This window comes from Nasonia vitripennis, chromosome 2 (assembly GCF_009193385.2).
Source record: "Nasonia vitripennis strain AsymCx chromosome 2, Nvit_psr_1.1, whole genome shotgun sequence".
NCBI lineage: Eukaryota > Metazoa > Arthropoda > Insecta > Hymenoptera > Pteromalidae > Nasonia > Nasonia vitripennis.
This window is the reverse complement of record NC_045758.1, coordinates 12384473-12410502: the sequence shown is the minus strand read 5'-3', so window position 1 is coordinate 12410502 and position 26030 is coordinate 12384473. Positions and strand designations below refer to the sequence as shown.

The window sequence follows — 26030 nt, the reverse complement described above, 5'->3', positions numbered from 1 at the left end:
TGTTCGATTCTCTTCTGTCAATTACTTCGCGCCTCGAGCTTTTCTTTATTACGAGTGCGCACAATAGCGCGAGACGTTTACGATTTTCTCGCGGAAAAATGCCGCGGGCGGTGAATGCTTATTCGAAACGATGACTTGGTTTCACGCATTGATGCTTCGCTCGTGCAGAGCTATGGAGACGTGTTTTATTTCTCGCCGGAATTGCCATCTCTCGCTCGGAGACAAGCGGTGGCGCTGACTCGCGGGTTGACAGTCGACTAGCGCCGACGATTTGTTCCCGTTTCCCGAGGATGTGCACAGAGTTTGGGATAGTTGCCGCGCGCGTTGGTTTGCCTCGATCGACGTCATGTTTATGCAGCGAGACAGGGATACCCGTGATTTCGTCACTTCTCGAGGTTCGGAGCTTTTGGCGGAGCAGCCGGATTTTTACGCGTGGATTCTTGGTGATGTCCAGCTGAAAGCGGTAATGCAGCGTTTCAAACTTAACCTAGTTATAAGGTAGCAAATCTGTTTGATACAAAGTGATACAACGTTTTAATATAACGCAATTAAACCCGCGTGTAACTGCATAATACTACCATAAGCGGCCCAAGCCGTATAGACCCATCCAGGCAGATTTGGTACAGGTGGCACCGATCTAGATATAATGTGGGAAACGATAAAATGTCTATGCGCCATCTACCGAAGGCCGTAGACCAGTCCAAAACCGTCTTGTTTTACTGCAATTTCATGGTCTGCCGCTACTATATAACTGACATCGCGTGCCTGCTCTTTTCTTCGTGTACTTACATAAATTACTCCCGACCGTCCTAGCACTAATATAGATTATGACAATACCCCCGCTGACGTCCCAAAAATTATTTAAAATCTCCGAAAGCTCACCCGATCTCGAACGAGCTGTACAGTCTTACCAATACCATCCGACTTTTTTCGCGCGTTCCCCAACCACTGATGCTCCTCCTCTCGAAAAATTAATTCAACTCCACGCACCCTCTATACCCGGCAACGAAGAGCCCCAACAAGGACATCCATTCCTCGGCCGGTCTACTGCCGGTCATCACGAAGGTCCTGTTGCCGAAAAACCGGCAAGCTATTCGCGGAAAATTACACACCTCCAGCGCAGCCTCGGTGAATCACCGCAACACGCGATCCTCTCGTTATCCACACACGCTGAGCGGCGGTGAAAATTGCGCTATATCGATTGGCGCGCGTGGTGCCGCGGTCAGCCCTCTTGAAGAATAGCCGCGGTTCGGCAGGTCTCGCTGAAAATACAAGCCGCGTTAAAGATTCATAATCGTTCGGGCACGTGCAGCGCGCTACGCTCTATTATGCATATGTAACTCTCGCGTCGCCTCGATTATATAAATAAACGTTCCCCGACTCTGCGCTTCAGGCGGCTTCGAACAAGCGAGAGAGGACGTTTAAGCGTGAAATCTCGAGGGTAGAAAGAAGCTGCGAGTCGTAAAGAGCAATCTCGGCGTCGTCATCATCATCTAGCATCTAGCATCAGGAGCAGCGGTAGAAAGCCAGCCTTACACACTCGTGCTTCGTCTTCTCCCCCTGTGTGTGTCTCGTCGTCGACTCGGAGCGGGGGGGGGGGGGTGAGCCCGTCGCCGTGGCCACCCCCACGCGCACACTCCTCTCCGTGCGGCGTGCAGTGTATACGTACACGAAGCTTCGCTCGGTTTATCGAACGATTGCGCGCGCAGGGCGAGAGACACGCTGCAGCAGCAGCAGCAGCAGCTCGAGCCCCGCGTTGTTGCATAGTCCGCTGGTCTCTGCGCGCGCCGAAGGGAAAGCTCGCGCGAGAAGCAGCAGCCGAGCCGAGCGGAGCACTGTCAAAACAACCCTCGGAGCGCGAGCATCCCCAGCGCGGGTCCGAAGAGAGAGAGAGAGAGAGCGAGAGAGAGAGGAGAGCCTTGTGCTGAGGGAGAGAGAGAGAGAGGAAGAGGAAGAGGAAGAGAGCAGCGAGTGACACAGTGCCGTTGATTTTTCCTCGACGCTTTTCCAAGCTCGCCGCGAAAGCTCCCAGTCATCGGGACGACCACGACGACAGAGCAGAGTTTCGAAGTTTACCCAGTATAGATAGAGAGAGAGAGAGAGAGAGAGAGAGGGAGTCGCGACGCCTCGTGGGTGACGGTGCATCAGCGCGCGTGTGCGCGGCCCCCGAGGGTGGCCGGAGACGATCGATCGACTGCCGGCGCCATTTTGTCCGCGCTCGCTCCCTCGGCATCTCGCGCGCTGTCGCGAGTCGACGTCTCTTCTCCCAGGAGAAGACTCGCTGCGTCAGCGGCTCGCCGAGCAGCAGCGGGCACCGGGCCTGCAGTGCACGCCGCGGCCAGCGGACGCGCGACTCGCTGCGAGAGATAGCGACGGCGAGAGCAGAGCCGAGAGCGGAGGGACAGAGACGGAGAGAGCAGAGAGCGGCGCAAGCCAGGGAGTATTGATTGCGTCGTGGCCGCCGCCGCCGCCGCCGCCTGCCGCCATATTCGCAAGCCCCCGCAGTAGACACGCCGTCGCGGACGAGGCCGCTGCAGAGAGTTGCACAAGAGTCCGAGCAGCATCGCATCGCCTAGGTAAGCGCTAGAGGCGTCGTAAGAGCGAGAGAGAGAAAGAGAGAGAGAGAGAAAAAGAGAAAGAGAAAGAGAGGAAGAGGGAGAAGGGGCCAAGAGGCGCCTCGCTGCACCCGGCCGGAGCTCATCAACGGCAGCAGGCTGGGAGGACGGCTGAGCGAGGTCGTGGGTCCCGTCGTGGAGGAGGCCATCGAGCCGGGGGATGCGACCCCGCTGACGGGACCCTCGAGGGAGCAGCCCTCGATACCCCGAGTCCAGCCCCCGCCGCCCAGGATAACCAGCCTCAGTCCGCCCCGGCCGCCCTCGGAGCTGTCGTCGAGCGCGATAGCCCAGCGGGAGAACCTGCAGCCCGGCAGCGAGCCAGCCCAGTCCCGTAGGCCCAGCTGCAAGGAGCAGAGCGACAACATGGGCACCGTCCTCTCCTTCAGTCCCCGGGAGAGGCAGCAGCAGCAGCAGACCGCCGGCAGCCCCTCCCACCAGCCCGCCAACCTCGCCCTCAACAACTTCAACTACGAGCAGTTGAACAACGTGAAGAACCGGGAGAACGCCAAGGGCCAGCAGCAGCAGCAGCAGCAGCACCAGCAGGCGGCGCTCGTCGGCGTCGCGGCCGTCGCGGCCACGCAGCAGCAGCCCGCGGCCAACAACAACTCCCTGCAGAACAACAACATCAACCTCAACAACAATGACAACGCGCGCATCATCTCGGAGAAGAACGCGCTCGAGAAGAACCTCAAGAAGAACTCGCTCATCATCGGGGCCCTCTCCTGGAAGCGCTTCAGCACGGTCAACAACAACAAGAAGAAGCTCGACAACAAGAACAAGAACATCAAGTTCCGGCAGCCACTCGACAACATACCCATCACCGACAAGAACAAGAACATCCAGACGCCCCAAGTGAGTAGTGTATAGTAGTAGAGCTAGTGGTTGCACGCGCCGCACGACTGTAAAAATGGCATGTTTACATCGGCCTTCCATCGATCGTCTCTCCAACAGGAAATCCTACATACCCAGCCCCGATCCTCCCCGCTAGTACAGTAGCCCCGTAGCCTAGGCATCCACGCCGCGTGAAATTGGCAGTAGAATCTTGTACATAATCCAGCTCGAAATTGGCAAAACGAAATCTCTATGTTCCCAACGCAGGTGTCAATGATCGGTCCGCCGATGAACACGTCCTTTTATTCGTATCAGACGAAGGCGCCGATCTCGAACAACAACCACGCGTCGCACAACCCCCAGTGCGAGAAGCTCGTGCAGAAGCCCCAGCCGCCCGCCTCGAGGAAGACCGTGATCCAGGCCTCGACCTCGGAGCTGCTCAAGTGCCTCGGCGTCTACCTCCACGCCAAGTGCGTCAAGCTCAGGGACTTCCAGGCCGGCGACGCCGTCATGTGGCTCAGGACGGTAGACCGCAGCCTCCTGCTGCAGGGCTGGCAGGTGAGCTTCTACACACGTTCTACGCTATGTGCATAATGAGCTTCGCTCGATTGTTTCGTCATCCCTGCTGCTGAACTTGCTCGGCTTCGGGCTCAGGCGTCCAACTTCAAACTCGCTCGGGAATCAACGTTCGACCGACTAATTAAAACGGGAGTCTCTCGGTCCGTGAAAAATCTTTGATCTCCAGTAGCGTTTTCAGACGTGTAAAAAGGCTCGGTCTCCTTTGGTCGATACTCCAGCAGCAGCCTCCCCCGGGAACAGCCAGTGTAACGAGAATCGTGCACTCCAGTCACAATACGCGGATAAAACGGATTTCGCGGGACTGGATTAACTGCCTCTACCTCTCTACCTATCTCTCTGCGCTGTTTATCCTGAAAAAGAGCGAGTCGCTGCTTTGTCCGCTATTAATGGCATTATCGTTAGTACAGTAACCTTGGAGCCGATTACCGCCGTATAATGTAAGGTAGAGCGCGCGCGACTAATCGAGTTTCGGGCTTGTCATTATCATTATCTCGGCTGAGTAGAAATCGATAAGCTCCGCAACCCTTTCGTCGCCGCTGGGGGTGAAAAAAAATTTGGCTGTAAAACAAACGTATCTCCCCGCGCGGTGTAATAACGAAAGCCGACGCACCCTCTTGGGCGCGCGATTTTTCAAAATCCCGCGCGTCTCTCTCTCTCTCTCTCTCTCTCGGCCCTACGCGCGCCGAGACGTAGTATGCATAATTCAGGCCGACGCCTCGGGGCTCTCCAATTAAAGTCCGCAGTGGCGCCGAGAGCGAAAACAGAGATGGCGATCCTCCAGTCTCTCCCCTAAAACGCTGTATGCCCACGTGAACGAAGCAGCAGTAGACTCACCCTAAATATTCGTCTAGTGGCTACTGCTGCATTTCTGGGCTATGCCGCGCTCCTTCCAGCTGCGAGAGTTAATGTTTCAAGAACGGGCGTTATGAGTTACGGGGATTTTCACGACGTGGAAAACTCTCGAGCGAGCGCTGCATAATTGAAATCGGCGTCTTATACGGGAGATTCATAGCGGGTCGCGATTAAGAAGGTCAAACATTCATTCTCGACGGCCGGGGTATATTGAATTACCGTGCGCGCACGGCTGCTATAAATTTCAAAAACTACCCTCTCGAACGACGCTTTAATTAAATCGCAAAGTTCGAGCCGCGCCCGAAAAATACGAAGAAGAAGCAGAAGAAGCTTGCACTTGCGGATTCACGCTCCAGCTCCGCGAGAGAGAAAACTTTAGCCCGGCACGTGCCCGTGGCGGCACGATTTTCAGTACATAGAGCCTCGGTGGCGCAGCTCCTATCCCGGAAAAGCCGTCCGCCTGTGAGAAAGAGATGCTATCGGTTGGCAGACGTTGTGTCCCTTTTTTCGATTTTCCCCGCGTCAAAAGGCAATTCAGCCATCGGCGTATTGGCACTGCTTGTCGTCCGCGCGGGGAGAGCCGACCTTTCTCACACACACACACACACACACACACACGTCGACGCCTGTATATATTCGTGCTTAGTCGAATTTGCTTTGGCCCGCGCGCAAATATAATAAACACGCTGACGTCCTCCCCTTCTCTCGGTAAACACGCGTTTTTTTCTCAAATTGTTTGTCCTCTGCGTCGAAGGAATATATCGATTGCGCGCGTATAGCTTCGCTTTTAAGTATTGCGGCGTATCGGGTTATACCCTGCGTCAGTGTACAATGGAAAATCGAATCGCAGTCGTCGATTAATATTAACGCGGAGAGAGAGAGAGAGAGAGGGGGGGGGGGTAGGTACACAGAGCTGACCGACCTAAATTCCCAAATTTTTCGCGTACGCCCGTATACCCCCGAGCGCTTTTCCCGCTTATGCGATTTCCCGGAGGGAGAGTCCAAAGCGCGGAGAGAGTCGACGGGATATTATGCAGGCACATGTACGAATTCTGGAGCGACTGCACGCGTATATAATACGAGGACCGCGCCGCCGGGAGCAAGGAAAAGGGGGAATCACACACGCGGGCTTCGGACACGTGCGAGCTTCGTTATCGCGTTACGCGCACTGGGTTCTTTTACTCCTTTCTCTCGTCGCACGTATACGCGAGGTCCTTGATTTTCGAGAGTATATAGATGTAACGTATAGACACGGCGCGTTACATAGGGCAAATTGAAATTGGCGCGACGATTCGGAGCAATTCCGGGGAGAGCATAATGCCTAATTAAACTTTCGAGAAAGTGGACGTATATGATATCACGGAACGCCTGATTAATTCGCCTTAATTAGATTCGCATTGTACAAACGCGCGCGTAATCGAATCATTTCGAATACTCGCGAGCTGCTCTGTATACACGGTAATCCCCCATTGTGTTTGCTGCTTTTTCGCCGATTAATTAATCGGCCGGCGCTAATTGAAGGTATACACGACGAAATATTAATCCTCGATGAAAAAAGCGACTGCGTCGTACATTCGTATATTCTCTCTCTCTCACTCGCGCGCGCGCTAAAAGTCATGAAGGGTCTCAGCCCCCCTCGAGTGTGTATGTGTGACGGGCTCCGATAACGATCCGCGATAATATCTCTCGATTTGGTTTCGCGCAATCTTTTTATTCACTATAGAGACGCGCGCATAGAGAGAGCCCGCGCGAGCGTGAAAATAACGAGACGCTAATGGTCGGGAGCTAATCTCGCAATTGCGCGGCTTTAGACGACTGCGTGTACACAGCGCTATCGAGCGTCGAAAACGAATCGATGACACACGTGCTCGCACTTTCGAATCTAATCACTCAAGGGCGAATACCGCGAGCCCGCGTGTGTGTGTACCGAGAGATATTAGAGGCTCTTTTTCAAAGTCGCCCGAAGAGAGAGAGAGAGAGAGAGAGAGAGAGAGAGAGAGAGAGAGAGAGAGAGAGAGAGAGAGCGATACGAGACCTTTCTTTATCTCCCCCTTTCGCCGCGCCGAAAAGGGGGTGAAGGAGCAGTGTGTGTACGTACGAGACCAGTCGTGTCAATTAAACGGGTTCGTTAGCCCTACTTGGCTCGAGTTCGATAATTTTTTTCCTCGCGCGCTCTAATTAAATTTTCTCAACACAGTGTGTTTTATTGCTCTCTCGCTGCCGCGATTTCGTCGAGCTATAATAATTGACGTAACAAAGCGATCGGTCTGATTAATTTCAGCCGGTGCATTACTATTATTACGGCATTAATAATAATCGAAGGGCTGCGAAGCGCAGAGCACGAGGCTAGCGAAATGTCACGTTGCGTAACGAAGAGAGTTATTATTATAGCTATAAGTCGCAGCGAACATTACCCTTGACGTCATTCTTGAAATTCCATGAGGCTATACTTGCGACTGCAGTGAATAAGGAGATTAGGCTTTCTCACTCTGGGGAGCGATCCTATCGCGATGTATGGAATGTTTGCGCAGGACACGGCCTTATTTTAAAGCGTCGTGGTACACACAATCGTCGGCTACACCTTCGGGCGGTTTTCTTCGATTCGCGACAAATATTGACGGACTTGCGGCCGTACAACCAACCTCTTTATTGTCGAGAGAGAGAGAGAGAGAGAGAAAGAGAGATGAACCCACGCCGCGTCGTCGTCTTTTTTAAAGCTCATTCAGCGAAAGCTAGTACGGCGCTCTGTAATCAAAATTAGCTTCATCGACCCCTCGTGCTCGCGCATATATAATTTCAAGCCTGCAGTCGAAGTTTATTAATAATGCCGACGGAAATAAACTCGCGCCTCGACGTCATGCGGAATCGTAATAGAGCGAGCGTCGATAACAACAGCTTAAACAGTCCTCTCTCTCTCTCTCTCTCAGTCTCTTGCCTTGATCCACATGTGTGCATGCGTTCACACGCGCCTATTTTCAGCGAGAATAAGAGAACTTTCTAACATCAATCGCGGATCGACGCGGCAAGTTCAAAACAATGCGTCATTGTTTTGAGCCCATTGTGCGCGTAAATACTCCCTCGCTGAGAGTATAGACCTATGCGCTGGCGCGCGACTTTCTTTGCAAAAGTGCGACTAGGACAACTCGCGCAACACGTGCGCTGCCGTCGAATTAATCGCGATGATCCAGTTCGCGAAAATATTCGACCTGTCTGTGTATACGTGCGGAGACGCGGCGGCGAATCTAATTACCCGGGCGAATCCGTAGAGACATCGGAACTTCCGCCTGGAAACACGTGCTCTCGCGAGAGAAGCCAACACAGCGTGATAATACGATCAGTCAGCGTATAGTGGTGTCGCGGGAAAAATATGCCAGACAATGTCACGAGCCCGTCACGTGTTGTTTCCTCGCGTGCGGAATCGCAGTATTACGGATGTAGATGAAGAAGTTTCGAGTGTGTATAGCAGCTCGAAAAGCGGGGACTGTTTGCTTTGTTTTCAGGCACACGCACGCGCGAGAGCGCGTATGGCGGGGAAGAGGTAAAAAAAGTTATATCGCGAGTTTTCCGAGCCATCCCCGCGCGCACGTCAAAAACTATATGCGCGCGTCAGGAAGATATAGAGAGAGAGAGAGAGAGAGAGAGAGAGAGAGTCGACGTCGGGAAAGCCGATAAGTTGTAAACAATAAAATCCTCGATTTTTTGCCCAGCGCCTCTATCTCGGAAAGCTTCCGGATCCCCGGCCGGCCGTCAGCGAAAAATCAAAGCGAAATATGCATTCGCGTCAAATAAAAATCCTTCCTCGAAATTCCATCGAAAAGCGAGCGCTCTCCCCCTTTTATTCCTCCCCGGCGTCGGGCTGCACTCTATACAGCTGCTATACTGCGCAGGGGCAGGGCAGGCCGCTCACCCCTGTAAATATCGACCGCTCGAGGTCCGCGTTACATCGACTCTGTCGACGCTCTTTCCCGCGTCCGCCAGCCTGCCAACTCGCTTTCTCACCCTCTACGCCCCCGTAACAATTATCTCATCTCTTCCGGATTACGTAAATACGCCGAGAGAGAACCCTGTATCTATATACGCGTATATAACTCGCTCGCCGGATTGACCCAGTTTGAACCGACGTACACGCGAGTAATCCGGACGAACACGGATATGACTTTTTTATCTGCCGGGGAGAGTTGGTCCGTAGCTCGCGCGGAACATGAATTTTGCAGGCAACATTTCGGATTCACTTTGCTGCAAGAGAGAAAGAGAGCGGGAGGCGTTAGAGCTGATGCATGTAGTCCTGCGAGTATTGATTTTCGAGGAAGGATGCGCCGAGCGCTTTTGCCTCATAATAAGCCAGAAATTGCAATCTTGACCGAGGAGAGGAAGGAGCTTTTTTCGAAAGGGGCATTATGCGCGGATGTAAAATTCACGGCCGCGCGTGGTATGCGTAACGAAGGCCTTGCATACAAAGGAGATTCTCGGAGGAAAAATTAAGATGAGCGAAACTTTTAGATTGAAAATTTGAATGCGCGCGCGCGCTTTTCGATAAACTTGACCCAATAAGCATATAGAGACTCTCGCTCTATCTCGAGTAAACAAAGTCGCTCTCCGCTCTTTTTCTTCGTATAAGCCACACAAAAGGTACGTTGCGAAATCGAGTTTTTTGCCGCTCGCTCGCGGCTATTTTTACCGCGCGTCCTCCTATTTTTAATTCGCCTCGCGCGCGCGCACACACCTGTAAGCCAGAGCAGCCGCATCCCCTCGTGCCCTCGGATAAGGGCTAATTTTACTCCTCGCCAGCCCTTTGCGCTTCTTCGGCCAAGTGATACGAGCAAATGCGGAGTCAGCCTAGCGTGTACGTGTGTGTACACAGATATACGGGAGAAGCTTGTTGGCATCGTATAATGCGGAGGGTCTGGCAAAACCCGGATCGATCTCGTGCCCCGCCGCGGAGTAGGCACTTAAAAGGGCCGTGTTTACGTGCGTGCGTTATACATTCGTACGAAAATTTCCATCCCTATCTCTCCACACTCAGCTCCGCGCGCGGTTGGCAAGAGTCTCGGAGTCAGCTCTCTTTTGGCAAGACGAGCCCGCAGTGCGACGTAGTAGCAGCTAGCGCTCTCGAGGCTATACGTGAGTGTGTGTGTGTGTGTGTGCAGCCGGCGCGCATAATCGAAAGCCTATAGCAAAGTGCAGTCAGCTCTATATATACCCGGCGAGTATGTGGACGCGAACAAAAGGAGCTGCATGCGCAGCAGGTTGGCGACGAGCGCGCCTCGCTCTATCGGGGTCATCGATCCTGCCGGGTCACTGCGGGGCCTCACGTCGCACTGCATTCGCTGAAATAACTAACTGCTCGCGGTTAACGCTTCGCTGCCGAACGAGCGAGAGCTTAGGCTGCACACGCCCTAGTAATTAGCGCTATATGGCGGCGTCTTCGCTTTGATGTTAATTTCAAAAGGACGGGGATAGATCGAGAGGTCTTTTTTCGCTGTCGCGTTGGAATTCCTTATTGAGCGAGCGATAACTCGGAGAAATACACCAGCCGCGCTTCGAGTTTCGGAAAGTCCCGACTGGTATGACTGCGAAATGGGTTAATGGAATAGGCAAATGGAAGCTACAGAGCCTATGATTCGGAGGGACCTTCGCGTGCGCCGATGATTATTATCATAAAACGCGCGTATACACACTTTGCATCCGTAAAGCTTGGTCTTGGCGGCCGCCCGGCAACACACATCGATCGCGCGCGCGCGAATGTTCGAGGATGATGATAGCACGCACGCATATTGTCAACGTGTACAGCGCCGAACACGGCCATTGTCAGCGGCTAATCGCGCAGTGCGATCACAGCCGCGAGCCGCTAGATTGCATATTGTGTGCGCCGGCTATAAGGTAAACACGAGGGCGCGTACCTGCTACTTTCCACGCGCGCGCGTGTGTGTATGTGAGGCTCTCTCTCTCTCTCTCTCTCTCTCTCTCTCTCTCTCTCTCTCTCTCATTGAATTGTGCGGCTTTGTGCGATCTGATCGAGAGCAGATCCGTGTCGCGTAATATGCGTGTTTCTACTTTTTATTCTAACCCCGTACGATGTGATTGATTGCAGGACGTGGCGTTCATCAACCCGGCGAACGTGGTGTTCGTGTACATGCTGGTGCGCGAGCTGGTGGACGGCAAGGAGGCGTCGGAGCGAGAGCTCCAGGCGACGGTGCTGACCTGCCTCTACCTCTCCTACAGCTACATGGGCAACGAGATCAGCTACCCGCTGAAGCCCTTCCTCGTCGAGGACAGCAAGGACAAGTTCTGGGACCGATGCCTCCTCATCGTCAACCGACTGAGCTCCAAGATGCTGCGCATCAACAGCGAGCCCGGATACTTCACCGAGATCTTCTCCGAACTGAAGGCACGTTGTCCCATCTCGAATTACGCTCACGCGAGGGCCTAGGCCTCTCGTGTGCTCGTCGAGTCCGTCCCTCTCTGCGATTACTCTCACTCGAGCTAACCGTGACTTGTGTTCTTTTGCATCTCACAAGGGACTGCATGCGATTAGAGAGATCTCGGCGGCCGCTAGCAGGCATAAAACGCAAACTTTGTTTTCTAGCTGAAAAGTACGACAGGAAAGTTGATCGTTAAACGATTAGAGATGTAACTTTAGCCCATAAGTAGACGAGTAATTTTTTATACGAGTACTTCTAGTTGTAGCTTTGATAGTTGTGGCGAGTAGAAAAATGAAAGAGGCGAAGGCGCGAAGGGGCATGCTCGTCTGACCGAATCGGAGTCGAAGCACTTCGAGCCTCCCCTTCGCGTTCCACTTGCGTATATTATATATCACGTAGAGCTGAGGTATAGAGAATCTGCGAAACATTGATAGGGAATGTCATGATAATGTGGCTGGTGTAATGTGTCGGCAGGCCTACGGAGCGACAGACAGGGGCAACCTGACTGGTAACGGCCTCGACAGAAGCCTCGTTGTCTCCGGAGTCGCGGTACCAACCAAGGCAGCTTGACGGAGCTACACCCACCTGCTGGTGCGGATCGCCAGGCACCGCTGCGACGTCACGACCCTCTGACGACGGCCGCCGCCCGTCAGCCTCGCCAGCCGAGGAAAAACGGCCCACGCAGCTTGACCTCGCGACCACCTCAGCGATAGCCTCGACCTCTAAGTCGCCCACGCAGGAGTCGGCGGAGGGCCAGCAGCAGCAGCAGCAGCCCGCCGACGCCGAGACCGATGACGCCGACTCCGAGAGCGGCCGCTGCTCCGGCTGCGGCCAGCGCCAGCCCCTCGAGATCTCCTACACCATCGAGGACCTCGACACCCTCGACCAGTCCGGCCAGCAGCAGCGAGGCCCACAGCAGCTGCAGGCGCGCGGCCAGCGGCCCGAGATGCGCAAGTACCGGAGCTTCCTGTCGCCCGACGACGCGCTGCGCGACCTGCGCAAGCACGCCAGCCAGGGCGCCGAGATCCGCTGGGAGCTGCACACCTCGCGCACCGACGTCGACCTGGCCTCGCGCGCCGCCACCAAGTGCAGCTGCCACAGCCTGACGCCCCAGGCGCAGCGCGAGGGCCCGCGCCGGCACCCGGAGCGCGGCGACCTGCGCAAGCACCACAGCGCCGAGACCGACAAGTGGTCGCTCAAGCCCGACCCGCCCGAGCACGACCTGCGCAAGCACCTCAGCGACGACAGCCGCATGGACCGCGAGCACCGCTGGACGCTCCAGGTGCCCGAGGTGCACGCCAACCCCAAGCAGCGCTGCACCTGCCCCAAGCCCCAGCTGGCGCTCTCGCCCTCGCCCTCGGCCAGCGACGAGGGCCCGCCGGGCTCGCGCCGGCACAGCCCCCTGCCCTCCGACGAGGAGGACCGCCGCTCGGGCTCGCGCGCCGGCTCGAGGCTCGGCTCGCGCTCGGTCACGCCCACGCTGCCCGTGCCCCAGCCCGCCGGGCAGCAGCTGCTGCAGAAGCGGCCCAGCGCCGACTCGCGCTCCTCCCGGGAGCGGGTCTCTCCCCTGCCGGGCAGCGTCGAGCAGCCGGTCGAGGCCCCGCAGCCCCAGCAGCCGAGCAAGAGCGTGAGCGTCAAGGGCCGGGCGCAGCCCTCGGAGGAGCGGAGGGCGCTGCGGGCGCGCTGGGGCGTCAAGCCGCACTTCTCGCTGCCGGCCGAGCGCAAGGCCTCGAAGCTGGTCAAGCCGCACGACGACTACAAGAGCAAGAGCCTGAAGGAGCGGCCCAAGTACAGCGTGCGCCGCAGCATGTCGCCCGACCCGGACCGCGACCCGCGGCAGGCGCTGCGGCTGGACAACCGCATCGTGCGCAAGCTCATCTCGCCGGAGGTCAGCCTGATGGACGCCAAGTGGGCGCCGTACGAGGGCCACTCGCCCCTGCCGAGCGTCGGCATGAAGAAGCGCGAGACCAAGAAGATCAGCGACATCAAGTGGGTGCCGTACGAGGAGTCGCCGATCCAGGCGGTGGCCGCGGGCCCGAAGCTGCTGGAGCGCGAGCCCAGCATGCCGCTCGACGAGGAGGACGGGCCGCCGCGCGCCTGGTCGCCCTTCCACAACATCACGCCGACGCACCTGCCGCCGCCCGAGGCCACGCCCACGCCGACCGAGGAGGAGGCCTTCCGCTTCCGCATCCTCGACCAGGTGCAGGCCTTCCCGATCTACCAGGGCGCCTGGCGCGAGGAGTCCCCGCCGCCGCCCAGCCCGCCCCCCGAGATCGGCACGCCCGTCTGGTCGCCGCAGGACCCGCGCGAGGCCCAGCTGCGCCGGCAGACCTCCTTCGCCCCGCCGGCCATGCACCGCTCCTCGCCCTCGCCGCCGCCCACGCCGCCGCCCAAGCGCTCGACCCTCAAGGTGCGCTCCAGCAAGAAGAAGGCCCTGCGCGCCAAGTCCCAGGAGAGCCAGCGCCAGCAGCAGCACTACCAGGAGCCGGCGGCCCAGCCGATCCAGCTGGCGCCGCCGCCGGCCCTGCGCTCCATCATGCGCGCCTCGAGCGAGGAGCCGGGCCGCGCCCGGAGGAACCGGCCCCAGCTGCAGCGGAGCAAAGCCCTGCTCGACGTGCCGCCGCACATCGACGCGAGCAAGCGCTCGCTCAGCGAGGAGGTGCGCAGCTACAACCGCAGCGAGTCCACCAAGCGCGGCCTGATCTTCCGGGCGAAGAGCGAGGACGCGGCGCGGCACGGCGGCCGTTGGTTCGCCGACGACGAGGACCCCGAGCGCCAGGAGCTCCGGGAGTACGTCACCACCGTCTAAGACTGTTGTTGCTGCTGCTGTTGTTGTTGTTGTTGTTGTTGTCGTCGTTGAGTATACCCTTGCGAGCGCTTCCGTTTCACATTCGTCGACGCAGAACAACGAAGAGCCGCTCGAGCCACAGGGGGCTACTTCTTTCGATCAGGGGGATCGTTCGGATACGTTGCATCCACACGCTCACGCAGACTCACACACACATGCACACACACCAGGGCTGCGTCGTCCTCGCTGCAAGACTGGCCTACTCATCACCAGACGGACGACGGCGGAGGAGCCAGGCTGTCGCGGAGGAGTCAGCGCTGCTGCACACGTTCAAACGGGGAGAGCAAGCATATAGGAGTAACGTTCTTAGTGCGTTTCAACGATACGTTTAGCGATATTACACGATAATTAGTAACAATTAAGTACGAGCTTAGATCTTAAGTAGTCTGCATCAGGGAGTGAGAGAGAGAGAGAGAGAGAGAGAGAGAACGAGTGAGAGAGAAAGCTGCCGTCAAGTCAGAGGGATGACTGCGAGCACGCGGGCGTCGTCGCTCGTACGAGGTGCGTTTTTTTCCACACAAGACACCTCGCACGGACGAATCGCCGCGTCGATTCAATCAACATCCGCGAGCGAGTGAGAGTGCGCGAGAGATCCGTTGTTACCGATTGTGCGTCACGTTACACTATATAGCTTCGTGATACGATGACACGGGGGGTGTAAAACGAGAGAGAAGAGTTGATAAACATTGTACACACACTCGGACAGACACTGCACGAACGACGCTGCGAAACGACTCGAGAGCTTGATTTTTCGACGCTCGTCATCGCTCACGTGTACGGGTATATAATACTGTATACTCGCGTACGTTGCATACATTATATAAGGAGGATGGTATGTAAACCTAATTTATTTGAGACGGGCCGCCTCGAGTAAAATCGGCGGCCCTGTGCCGGCGCGTGCAATATTACCACTTACGTATATAGAGCTCTCTTAACGATTTCCAGTGAAACAATCCGAAATGGGTCAGACTGTGCGTACGCGCGACGTTAAAAAAACACACACATATATATATATATACATATTGTATTACGTAGGGGAGAAGCGCGCAACGCCGCGACTTTCTCGCGCGGAAAGTCTTTGCGCGTCTGCGCGCGCGCGCACACACACACCACACACACACGCGCGTCACGGGAGAGGATTGACCGACAGGAAATAAAAAATGCAAGAGGAAGAAAGAAGTTGCATAATATGTGCCGGGATGATGATAAGCTTAGCGTTATCTCTCCGCAGTTGCTCTCTTTGATTATAATACGTATAAAGTAGTGGAACTCTATGCGCAGCTATATATACATATATACATACGCAAATGAAGAAAAAAAAAAGAAAGCGATATGCGGCTCGATATTTCGTTTCCCCTTCTCTTCTTTCGTAGACTGAATAAATAAAAATACGAGAAGCTCGTTTGTTGATTATGCGCGTTTATATATAAAAAAAATCAGATGAAACTGAATTAAATGAAGTATATAATTAATAAAATGACATGAAAAACCTAGATAAGTCGAACTTCTCTTGATTCCTGCCGAATTGCGATCGACTGTTCATGTAAAAGCGATCGCGTCACGCGTTTTGTGAAGAAACAAATAAGGATGATTATTATTATTATATAACGAAGCTCTCTTTGACTTTGACTTGCTCCGTAGCTCTCTATATATATTATACACATATCTCGGCTCGAGATCTTCTTGCGTTTTCGCGCGTGCAAAGTTATGCAAGTAACAAGAGAAAAAAATAATACAATCACTCACACACGACCCGTCGCAATGGTTTTTTGCTTTCGTTGAATACTCCCGAATACAACGTGTTCGGCTATGTTATTTTCTATACTGATATTAGCGAAATACGGAGATATTGTGTAACGTTGAAGTTATGTGTTTAGCGAAAAAGAGAAAGAAAGCGAGAGATATTAAGAAGAGAAACAATAAAAAGGGTATAATAACAAAGAAAAATAAAAGAGAATTTATTGCGACTGTAAAGCAGTGTGAAATCGACTTAATCGTTACTAAAATTTACCGCGAGAACCACGAGACTTTGATAAGCTGAATTTTTACGAGCAAGTATTATATACGAACTGCGTAAACGAGGGTGTGTGTGTGTATATATATATATATATATATATATATATATATATATATATATATATATAAAATATATGACGACGACGACAATGATGATAATAATATTCGAATATTTTTTTTATCCGAGGAAAGTAAAATCAATAAATTGAACGGGTTTTATTAACGATTAATTCACGACTGGCTGCGACTATATGTATACATTGTGATCGCGTGCGTCGTCCCTCCGCATATACATATTGTTCGAACGAATCGAGTGGCAAAAAAGAAAACCGAGCTGTATAAAAAGAGTCAAGTCGAGTGTGCAAAAGAGGGAGATACGTAAATATACATAAATTTCCCAGCAATGAAAACACAGACACAGCCTCTCCCCCCCCCCTTTTCTTAAAAGCGCAATATTTCGTATTTTCTACATTCTTAACGCTGAACCGCGTTCATTTACTTATTACGAGTATACCGACGAAGTATATCTAAATAACGATTACTACCCCCGTAGACGTTAAGCGTAAAGTTTAATATTGCAATTAAACCAAACTATGATGATATTGTTCTTCTTATATACCGCGACGATTGTACATAAGTTCGCATTCGACAAGCAAAAGAGAAAAACAAATTAAAGAAAACGTTCACTATACACACAAACACACACTCGAGCATTATTGAGCACTGCAGACACTCGCCCCGATTATTATTATTGTATAAATGAGGATGAAAATGAGAAGGAGCGGTTACACAACTCGAACGTGATATTCTCTTTCGTGATATTTGTTACGATATATCGGCAATCGCATCTGCGAGATGAAAAGTTTAATTTTCGCGAGTCTGTAGGACGTGCATCTGTGATGATGCAGGGACACACAAAAGCGGCGGGAAAATCGATGCCGCGCGCAGTACAGCCCGGCCGAAAATAACTCGTCTTTCGCGGTCAAGCCACGCGCTTTCACTCGATCGAACCCAGGACGGAAGCCGTAAGAACAATGAAAAAATAAACGGATCAAAAGCTGCAACGAAGCGGGACAATCGAACACGAGCCGAGGAGCCGGAGCTATCAGATAGAAGTTCATCTTGAATTTTCGATTCGACGAATCGCGAAGAGGGCCGCAGTACAGTGTACCCGAGCTGCCATTTAGCGTAGAAATATAAGAGAGAATGTGTAACGGGAGAGAGAGAGAGAGAGGGGGGGACGGAAGCCAAAATACTTAGTTAACGAGAGAGATAGAGAGAGAGAGAGAGAGAGAGAGAGAGAGAGAGAGACAAAAAATGAAACTCTTATCATACCCGACGTATACTGTATAAACATAAGCCTGTGTATTTATTCATTGCGATTCGTTTGCAGTCTCCGATATATAATAATAGGCGAATTCCCCTTCGTGTCGGATTAGCAGTCTCGTCCGTGTATAATTGACGAAACGACTCGCTGCGAGGACTTTCTCTCTAAAACCAAAGGTTAAAGCAAAAATAATAGAGCCATAGTATTAAATAACGAGATGAGAGAGCGAAGAGATGATCGAGACGGAGAATGGGACAGCAAGCAAAATGCAACCAAAAAAAAACACGTAAGAGTAAAATAAATACAGATCTCGTAGATCGTATTATAAGCAAAAAAATGTGATTCTTTGTTATATTATTGATTATGTGATTGATTGGTTGATTGATCGATTGCCTGCGTATGCTCTAATACGTTTCATTTGTACTCGTTACGTTGCTTATACATCTCGATTGAGCTTGATACGTTTTATCTTCTTGGCTTCACGTGTGATTATACACGCTGAAAACTGCGAAACTAGACTATCGAAGCTCAACGTTTTTTCTAGTCCAGCATTATCATTGATATTATTATTATTATTATTATCATTATTATTATTATTATTATTATATTGTTAATTTAAGTAAGGAACAACTCACACGATATCCGATGTATCCCCCCTACCCCCTACCCCCTCGAATGTTTCGTGATAATCTGACAACACACACACACACACTTAATACCAACAAAGAAATACTGACAATTATAATGAAATAAAAAAATAACAAAAAAAAAACAAAAAAATAAAATCGAAAGATACGGCGTGATGCAGGGAATACTTGTTCTGCGAGGTAGAGCAATGCATAATAATTTATGTAAACGATACGATATGCAACCCATAATATGAGGTCAATGTTGATTTGTTTAAATAAATGTAAGTTTGAAAATCCGAAGACGAGTTATTCATTTTCATCATTACTATGAATAGAAGCTTTGTTTTGTTTTCTTCGGCCCACTACGTCATTCCTGTTCCTATATCTACAAGCAAGCAAAGTGGCTTATGCATTAGCAAGTTCAAACCCAGCTGTACTCATTAGCATAATATCGGAGACTCGGAGTCAAGGTAACCAGACGACGCGACGCCTACTTTACCGATCGGATTTGTAAACACATCATTTGACAAGTGGGTTTACGTGTCAAAATGGCCGATCTCAACAAGGAGCTAAGCGAATACCTCCTGAGTAGTAAAAATGAAAAACAATATAAAATACAACTGCCATCGGTGACGATACCAAAACCAGACCTGGGAAAATGGCTCGGCCGAAATTCCGAAGAAGACAGACAGGAGTCGGGATGGCTCAAGGAGACACAAAAAGACTGTTGCCCTAGCATGGTTAGTATCTCTCGGGAACATAACCTCTGCGTAATGCGATTTAAACATTAACGGGATTTTCTATATGATGAAATTTCACCTGAGTAGTGAAATCGTCCTGATGATCTGTCCTTTTACCGTCTGTTTTAGACCAGAATGCAGAGACTGACTGCCTTCGGAATGTGTTTTGTCATGGGAATCCTATGTTTTTGCCTGTCTGCTATTTATATTCCTGTATTATTGTTGAAGGCGAGAAAATTCGCTCTTCTCTACTCACTGGGAAGCATGTTTTTCTTGATGAGGTACTACGACTCATAATTTTGCAACCATTCCATAATGTCAAACGACAAACTAAACCATTATTTTATGTTGTTACAGCTTTAGTTTTTTGTGGGGTCCTATGAGCTACATAAAGTCCCTCTTCTCAGCCGAGAGAAGATGCTTTTCTATTATTTATATCGTCACATTAACCGGTACACTGTACTTTGCTCTTCATCTACAATCTACGTCGCTGACTGTCTTGTGTGCGGTATGTCAATTGATCGCAATGTTGACATTTTTGATAAGTCATATACCTGGTGGCACAACAGGACTGATGTTTTTTACGAGAATGTTCAGGTCATCAGTCAGTTCAACCCTACCTGTTTGATACCATCCTAGCACTCTAAGGCATTCGATATTTATAAAATTAAAAATATATAACTGTAAGATATTACTGTAAATAGTGTAAAATTTTTGTATAAAAAATACAACAGTCCTTTATTTATAAAAAAGAACTATACAACAGTGTTACTTCTTTTTTACTTTTGGAGGCCTAATGGCTTTAGTCCTTGATTCATTACCTTTTAAACGTTTCACTTTTAATGGTTTGTAACTAACTCTATCGTGTGACTCACCTGTTCTCTTCTTGGTCGTTTTTCTTTGTACTTTGTCACTATCACTATTATTGCATTTATCAGAATTCACACTTTCAAAAAATCTTAACGGTACCTTGGCTGGTCTTTCATCCAAATTGAATCCATCATTATCCAAAGCAATATAATCACACCAACTTTTATCAATATTTGGTTTCTCTTTGGATGCATTTGCTGGTTGAAAAACTCTTTCTTTCTTCGATGTTCTGTACAAGTAGACATCAGTAGATACTGTGTGTGGTTTTGCATCTTTTTTTATATCCTCTTCCATAGGCTCATCCTTTACTTGGATTTTATTTTCCTCGTCATCCACCTGTGTGTTTTCTTGAAATAAGGCAACAGGTGTTTTAGACCTTGACAAATCTGATGATAATTCAGATACTTTTTCAAGTAGTGTGAAAAAATAATTATCAGCTGTATCCTTCACATCTTTCTGGAATATCAATACACATTTGAAAAATGAGTTAATCATTAAAACATAAAAAAAAATAGTTCTAGAAACCTTCAAGCCAATAGCTGCTGACGCAAATCCAATAGTTTCCAATGTCACTCTTTTTAAAAATGATAACAAAATAACAGGAATATCTTTGTTTTTAGCCATAACAACAACATGTTTAACAAGTAAAGAAGGATCTACGTTGCCATCAAGCAAAATGCAGGAGGCATTGTCCTTCTCCAGCAGCCTTGTGACAGCGTTAACTCCAAATACAACAGATTTCCTAAAAAGTCATAGCAATAAATAAATTTTCATCGCTAAATTAAATAGGAATACTGCTATCTCAAACACTTACGCAGCAACTTCATCATAATTGCTATCGGAATTAACCTGTGCAGCTCGTCTTGCTGCTGCTCTTTCCTCCTTTTTCACTTTGCGTAGTTGACTCCATGGTACTTTACTTTCAGAACGTTTCAAAACCGGTAATAATCTGAAAAATATTTTACCCAATTCAAACTTTACTTTCAGCTTTATAAGTCACAAATTTACTGAAATCAAAATACCTTTGTAGAAGCTTTTCCAAAGTCGCACCTTCGTCATTTTTTAGAAGTGGCCTGCAAGTGACAGAACGACATAAACAAACGGCATGTATAACACGTGCTATAACCTAAAATGTTCGATACGTTGAATGCAGAGTCACTTACCAATAGTTTTCGTACGGTTGAGCCAAGACATTTTTCAAACCTTTGATTGGGCCCTTCTTAGCTGACAGGGACTTTCTTTGCTGAGCTTTCGATAAAACCGGTGTAGCAGTGGAAGTCATTATCAAAGAGGAACAGTCTTGTTATCATCTTACTACAGGTTACTCTGTTATTATAACGACGAAGAGAACAACGTGCCAACTTGGTAGTAACTGACGATACGCAATGACTCCAAGGAGGTGGCGCCATCTAAAACTCAACGGTTTGAATAACTGCTTTATCGGCAGACAAGAGATCAACTTTAGATTCTGCATTATCGACTGTATAATGTTTGAAATTTCCGCGGGAACTCGAAAAGATTTCAGCTTTATCATTTCTTAAGACATCGAGCCTCTGAAGAAAATTGACAAAAAAAGATTACAATTATAAAGATTCTAGAACAACGTAGTGATACATAAAGAGGTGAAGGGTGAAGACAAAAGAAGAGAAGTGCTACAGACATTTTATCATACATTATCTTTTATTAAATTTCACCTACAAACAACGAATCACAGAACGTTACATTAGAGTTCCTTATGTCAATCCATCGCATTTCATATATTTTACAGGTAAATAGTCATATACTTTATCCCTATTATAACAGAGTCTTACTCTTTAAATTATTTTCTAGTGTAGTCAAATGTTATGAATGTATATGTAAATTTACTTCCCCTAAAATTAGGACTTCTGCTGTGGTGTGTCCGGTCATATTTCATAAAGGTATTTCATCAAGTGTGTGTGGTAGGTGTGTATAGAAGCTGCGTAATAATTAACAAAGTTACACATTCTTTTCTTACAATATTGTACTTATGTCGCGGATTCACAATGCACAAGTATTAAACGATCCTCCATATACATCGTCGGATATCTCGGCGTGAAGATGTTACACTCGTTATGACATATATACGGACGAAAAACACAACGACGCGACCAACGCTCGCTTGAATAAAGAAGCCCTCGTCGCGTCGAGCGAACTCTCCGTTTCGAACGCGAGCGCGCGCATCTGTACGCGTACATAAGTGTGCGTGCGTGCGTGCTTGCGTGCGTGTGTGCGTGCGCGTACAATGTTGAATCGCATAAAGTCGTACGGAGAATCGACCTAGAAAAAGGACGGTGTGAAATCTTTTTTCTATCTGTGATTTTTGCTTGTTCCCTTAAGTACCGGGGTGGGGGCGGGCGGGGGGGGGGAATTAAAATTATTAGAACAAGTGGGACGCTTAAACTTTGTATCGGTTTGTCTTTATAATCCGTAATCCTCTTTATTTATTTTTTTTTTAAATATTTTTTCTGTTAAAAGGCAACGTTTTGTTAATGCATAAAGGCAATTTGTTTTGTATCATCGGTATGTCTGCAGTCCCCGGGCCGTCTCTTGCGTGGACTACAATGTACAAAAAAACGTGTAGGTTTTCTCTATCGTTACGCGCGCTCGAGCGACTCACGGGAACTGTTACAGGCATTATTGGCAGCACTGGATAACTGTGATTTATTGTATTTTTCAGTTTTCTTCTTTCTGCGAGTTCTTTTTTTTCATTATCCACTCTCCACTCTTTTTGTATGAAAAAATGTCAAGGCTACCTTTCGAGTTTATAAATTGTTCAGAGAGCACTGCTGAGTCTAACGATAAATTTCCATTCTTACGCTCATTCATTCCCGGTTTACAGCACGTATACGCCTGCACATTTTCACAGTTCTCGATTACTTCTCCGTCGAATTACTTTGTGTCCTTACACGATAACTAAACATAATAATTAAACTTAACGCAACTTTACTCATCTCAATAATATTTACAAAAGAGAATCTTCGATCTGAAATTCACAAGCATTATTACATCACGACCCAGAGCGTTAATAAATTAAGATTTCTCATTATTACTATTATTATTTTTACACCCTGGGCACAGGAAGGGCGACTTTTCTACATTTCACCGCTTAACGCTGTCATTGCCTTATACAAATACGTCCTGTGTCTATAGAGTCGCCGTCGTCGTCGTCGCGCCGTCGTTTGCAATTTGATCAGATTTCTCCGATTCACAGATTAAGTATAAAAGTACGTATAGTGTGGAAGCTGGTTCGCTGTGCGCACTCGAACGTATATTTAATGCAGCGGAATCAATTGGAAACTATGATAGACGTGTACATAGCAAAGAGATGGACGGTCGGTTGTAGGTATAAAGCTTATAGTCTTGATAACCAGAGAAGGCAACGTCAGGATAAACACACATATAACACGGCTCGCCTATAGCACCCTTCCCTTCCAACGTGACACATAATCTCACAGAGACACAACAATTCGCGCGATTTCACTACATAACGTACCATATATATATGCATGTATATATATATTTTTATATATATAATATATTCATATATATAATATTCAATAGTATTTATATATATAATATATATATTTACTTTATATGTACAAAGATATATACTATATTCCTCAATAATCTTTTACGAATCAGTAACACTATATGACGCTAAATAACATTCTTGGACCTCGTGTGTAATAAAGTGTGTACGCGAGTGTACGTGCTTTTGTGTGTTTGTGTAAGTGTGTGTGTATTTTTTTTTTCATAATAGCCAGCACCTTAATCACCACCTCAGCACAACTAAAAACAACTGCCACTTCAATTCTTATTCATAAAAAAATATATAGTGTGTGAGCTCTCGTCGTCTCTTAACTATTTCCTCGTACTCGAACGGTTTTCGTATATCAAACACACCCCATCGAAAAAGTGCGCGCGCGAGCGCGCTCTAGAACGTCTATGTTAGTATGATAAAGCGTCGGACCTAAACCCACTCCTCTCAACGTGGTTTCCTCTTTTGTCTCGTCGTTCGTTTGTATTATTTTATATATATATTTTTTTTTCACAGCCCTCGATTCGCGTCGCACACATATAACTTCCTCGCTCGTCCGACTCTTATATATCCGCGCGTTACAAAGCCAACGTGTAGTGACTCCAAAATGGAAATTTCCCGGGGGTTTAGGTACGCGCGTTACAGTTTTGCGTTTTTCTTATCCTTCTCGCACAACATCCCGTCGTCTCGGATACAAATGTACAATATAAATAATTTGCCAGGTTCGTTGAAAAAAATGTACAAATTTTGTTTCCCTATAATATACACGTTTATATATAATATATAATCCTTAATTTTTAAACGTTTAAGTAAAATTTGTTTTGACGAGGCTCGCTCCGTGCGCGTCGCCGTGTCCCCCGCTCCGGGCGGCATCTCCTCGTGCCCTCTCACGCCGGCCGTTGCTCGCACTTGAATCGAGGTAATTTTGTACAAAATCTTGAGAAAGGGCAGTATAGGTATAGCAGTTCGCGTCGCTCGGCAGCAGATCGACGCGGGAGGGAGGAGAGCATCGGATTTGGGCAGATCCGGCATCATGTACAACAACAACAACAACCGATATATAATAATTGAGCGGCGCTTCTCTGTGGGAGCTAAACGCCATCAATGCGTGTACGTGTCTAAAAAAAAAATTTAAAAACTCTGAAGAGACCACTCTAATACTGAATCTCTCTCTCTCTCTCTCTCTCTCTCTCACGGATGTAGAAAAAATCTCGGTCGGTCGGTCGTCGGTCGAGCGATCCCGCAGTCTCCGCGACGAGAGCGACAGGCATGGGCGCGTGGCGCGCAGATCAGGTAGTGGTACCGCGCCGAGAGTTTCCCTCCGACTCTCTCAGCTCTCGCTCGGGGGTCCGTCGAGTCTTTAGGGGACGATCAGCTGGGGCACGTGCCAGCAGGTTCTGTTGACCGCAGCGGCGGCCGGCTCGGTAGCGGTAGCGAAGGAACGGGCCCTGGACGGGCGGGCCCTGTCTCACGCGCCGGTGCAGTCGATCTCGACGATGTCCTTGGGCACGTCGACGAACTGGTAGACGAGCCGCTGGCCGTCCACCTTGGCGAGGATGCCCCTCTGGTAGTAGTACCGGAGCGCCCTGCCCATGGTCTCGTAGTTCATGTCGGGCTTGTTCTTGTGCAGGCCCCAGAGCCTCGAGACGGCCTTGGAGTCGACGAGCTTGAAGACGCCGCGCTCGCGGTTCGTCCACTTGATGTAGCGCGGGCAGTACTCGCGGTCCTGCAGGAGCTTGAGCAGGAACTCCCAGAGGTAGGTGGTCGAGCCCTCGCGGGACTTGCGCTTGACGGGCGAGCCCTGGCCGTTGGGCCCGCCGGGCCCGGAGTCGGGGCCCGAGCCGGAGGGCAGCCGCGGCTTCTTGAGCTTGCTCTTCTTGGCGCGCGGCGGGAAGCCCAGCTCCAGCAGGTAGAGCTCGTCCGAGACCGAGGAGGTGGCCGCCTGGATGACGCTCGTCGGCACGCCTCCGGAGCCGGCGCTCGGCCGGGGCGGCGAGGCCGTGCACGGCGCCGCGAACTGCGAGACGCCGGCCACCGCGTTGCCGTACATCGACGACACGTAGCTGCTGTAGCTCTCGGACACTGCGCAGAGAAGAGAAAGGACATGGGTTAGTAATATTTTCGAAATATTTTCATTTTGCATTTCACATTAAAATTAATCGATTGACTTTTTTTCAGCGCAGAATGTCCCACATACACGCATGATCTATAACCGCGCGCGTGCACATATTCGTTGCGGTCGTCGGAAAGAGGAATATAAGTATGCGGACTGCAGAGGAGGAGGAGGAGGAGGAGGAGGAGGTGGGGACGTCGGCTCGACTCGGCTCGACTCGGGCATATACGAGCGCAGCGCGCGGCTATCATAGAGGACTGACCTGAGCCAAGGTTGCAGCTGCTTGCTCGCTCGCTCGCACGCTGACGCCATCGAACTACTAGTGCATAATAAAGTCGTGCGCTGCTGCATGCTCCTTTCCCTCCGCGCCTCTCTATAGGTATATCCTATTTTCCGCGAGGCTCGCGAGCGCATAATGTATAATCGAAAGTAAAACGAAAAAGCCCGGGCAGCGAAGAGACTAGATGAGTCAGTGTATAAACAACACAAGAGAGAGAGAGAGAGAGAGAGAGAGAGAGAGAGAGAGAGAGCGCTGCTTGTCTAGGAGCGCGAGCGGTGGTGGGAGTAGCGGTCCGAGCTACTTCACTGACCTATACCACTGCTCGCCGCGGGATACACCGCTAGAAGTA

The 26030-nt window shown here is 50.0% G+C and overlaps 5 protein-coding genes across 11 annotated transcripts in view; 3 read left to right on the top strand and 2 right to left on the bottom strand.

The window, feature by feature from the left end:
• The first annotated feature begins 1648 nt into the window (after nt 1–1648).
• Nucleotides 1649–12208, top strand: LOC100122776 (cyclin-dependent kinase 5 activator 1). Of its 4 annotated transcripts, none has more exons than XM_016982440.3 (5): nt 1649–3467; nt 3714–4004; nt 10969–11265; nt 11396–11470; nt 11774–11890. In XM_016982440.3, the coding sequence occupies exons 1-4, from the start codon at nt 2979–2981 to the stop codon at nt 11465–11467; spliced, it is 1149 nt and encodes a 382-aa protein (XP_016837929.1). In that variant the 5' UTR covers nt 1649–2978; the 3' UTR covers nt 11468–11470; nt 11774–11890. The 4 variants fall into 4 exon arrangements, with proteins under 4 accessions (XP_016837929.1, XP_016837928.1, XP_001606378.2 ...); XM_016982439.3 differs by having other exon boundaries at nt 11396–11479; nt 11774–11882; XM_001606328.6 differs by lacking the exon at nt 11396–11470 and having other exon boundaries at nt 3762–4004; nt 11774–12208.
• Nucleotides 12209–12245: 37 nt separating this feature from the next.
• LOC103317242 (serine/arginine repetitive matrix protein 1-like) lies at nt 12246–14108 on the top strand. The gene has a single exon (XM_008214607.1). It carries the CDS (start codon nt 12246–12248, stop codon nt 14106–14108), a length of 1863 nt encoding a protein of 620 aa, XP_008212829.1.
• Nucleotides 14109–18547: 4439 nt separating this feature from the next.
• Nucleotides 18548–19619, top strand: LOC100122798 (vesicle transport protein SFT2C). The gene is made up of 3 exons (XM_001606350.6): nt 18548–18859; nt 18989–19140; nt 19217–19619. The coding sequence occupies exons 1-3, from the start codon at nt 18668–18670 to the stop codon at nt 19485–19487; spliced, it is 615 nt and encodes a 204-aa protein (XP_001606400.1). The 5' UTR covers nt 18548–18667; the 3' UTR covers nt 19488–19619.
• LOC100679008 lies at nt 19238–21111 on the bottom strand. The gene is made up of 5 exons (XM_008214362.4): nt 20893–21111; nt 20752–20802; nt 20544–20678; nt 20255–20471; nt 19238–20185 (listed from the first exon to the last, which is right to left on the bottom strand). The coding sequence occupies exons 1-5, from the start codon at nt 21009–21011 to the stop codon at nt 19628–19630; spliced, it is 1080 nt and encodes a 359-aa protein (XP_008212584.1). The 5' UTR covers nt 21012–21111; the 3' UTR covers nt 19238–19627.
• A 279-nt stretch (nt 21112–21390) lies between these two features.
• The window catches only part of LOC100122824 (ecdysone-induced protein 74EF), a 74942-nt gene continuing 70302 nt past the window's right edge, over nt 21391–26030 (bottom strand). For all 4 annotated transcript variants that reach the window (XM_008214365.4, XM_008214364.4, XM_008214363.4 and 1 more), the window contains one exon: nt 21391–25370. In XM_008214365.4, the coding sequence (XP_008212587.1) occupies nt 24757–25370 (614 nt within the window). In that variant the 3' untranslated portion in view covers nt 21391–24756. The remainder of the gene's footprint in view (nt 25371–26030) is intronic.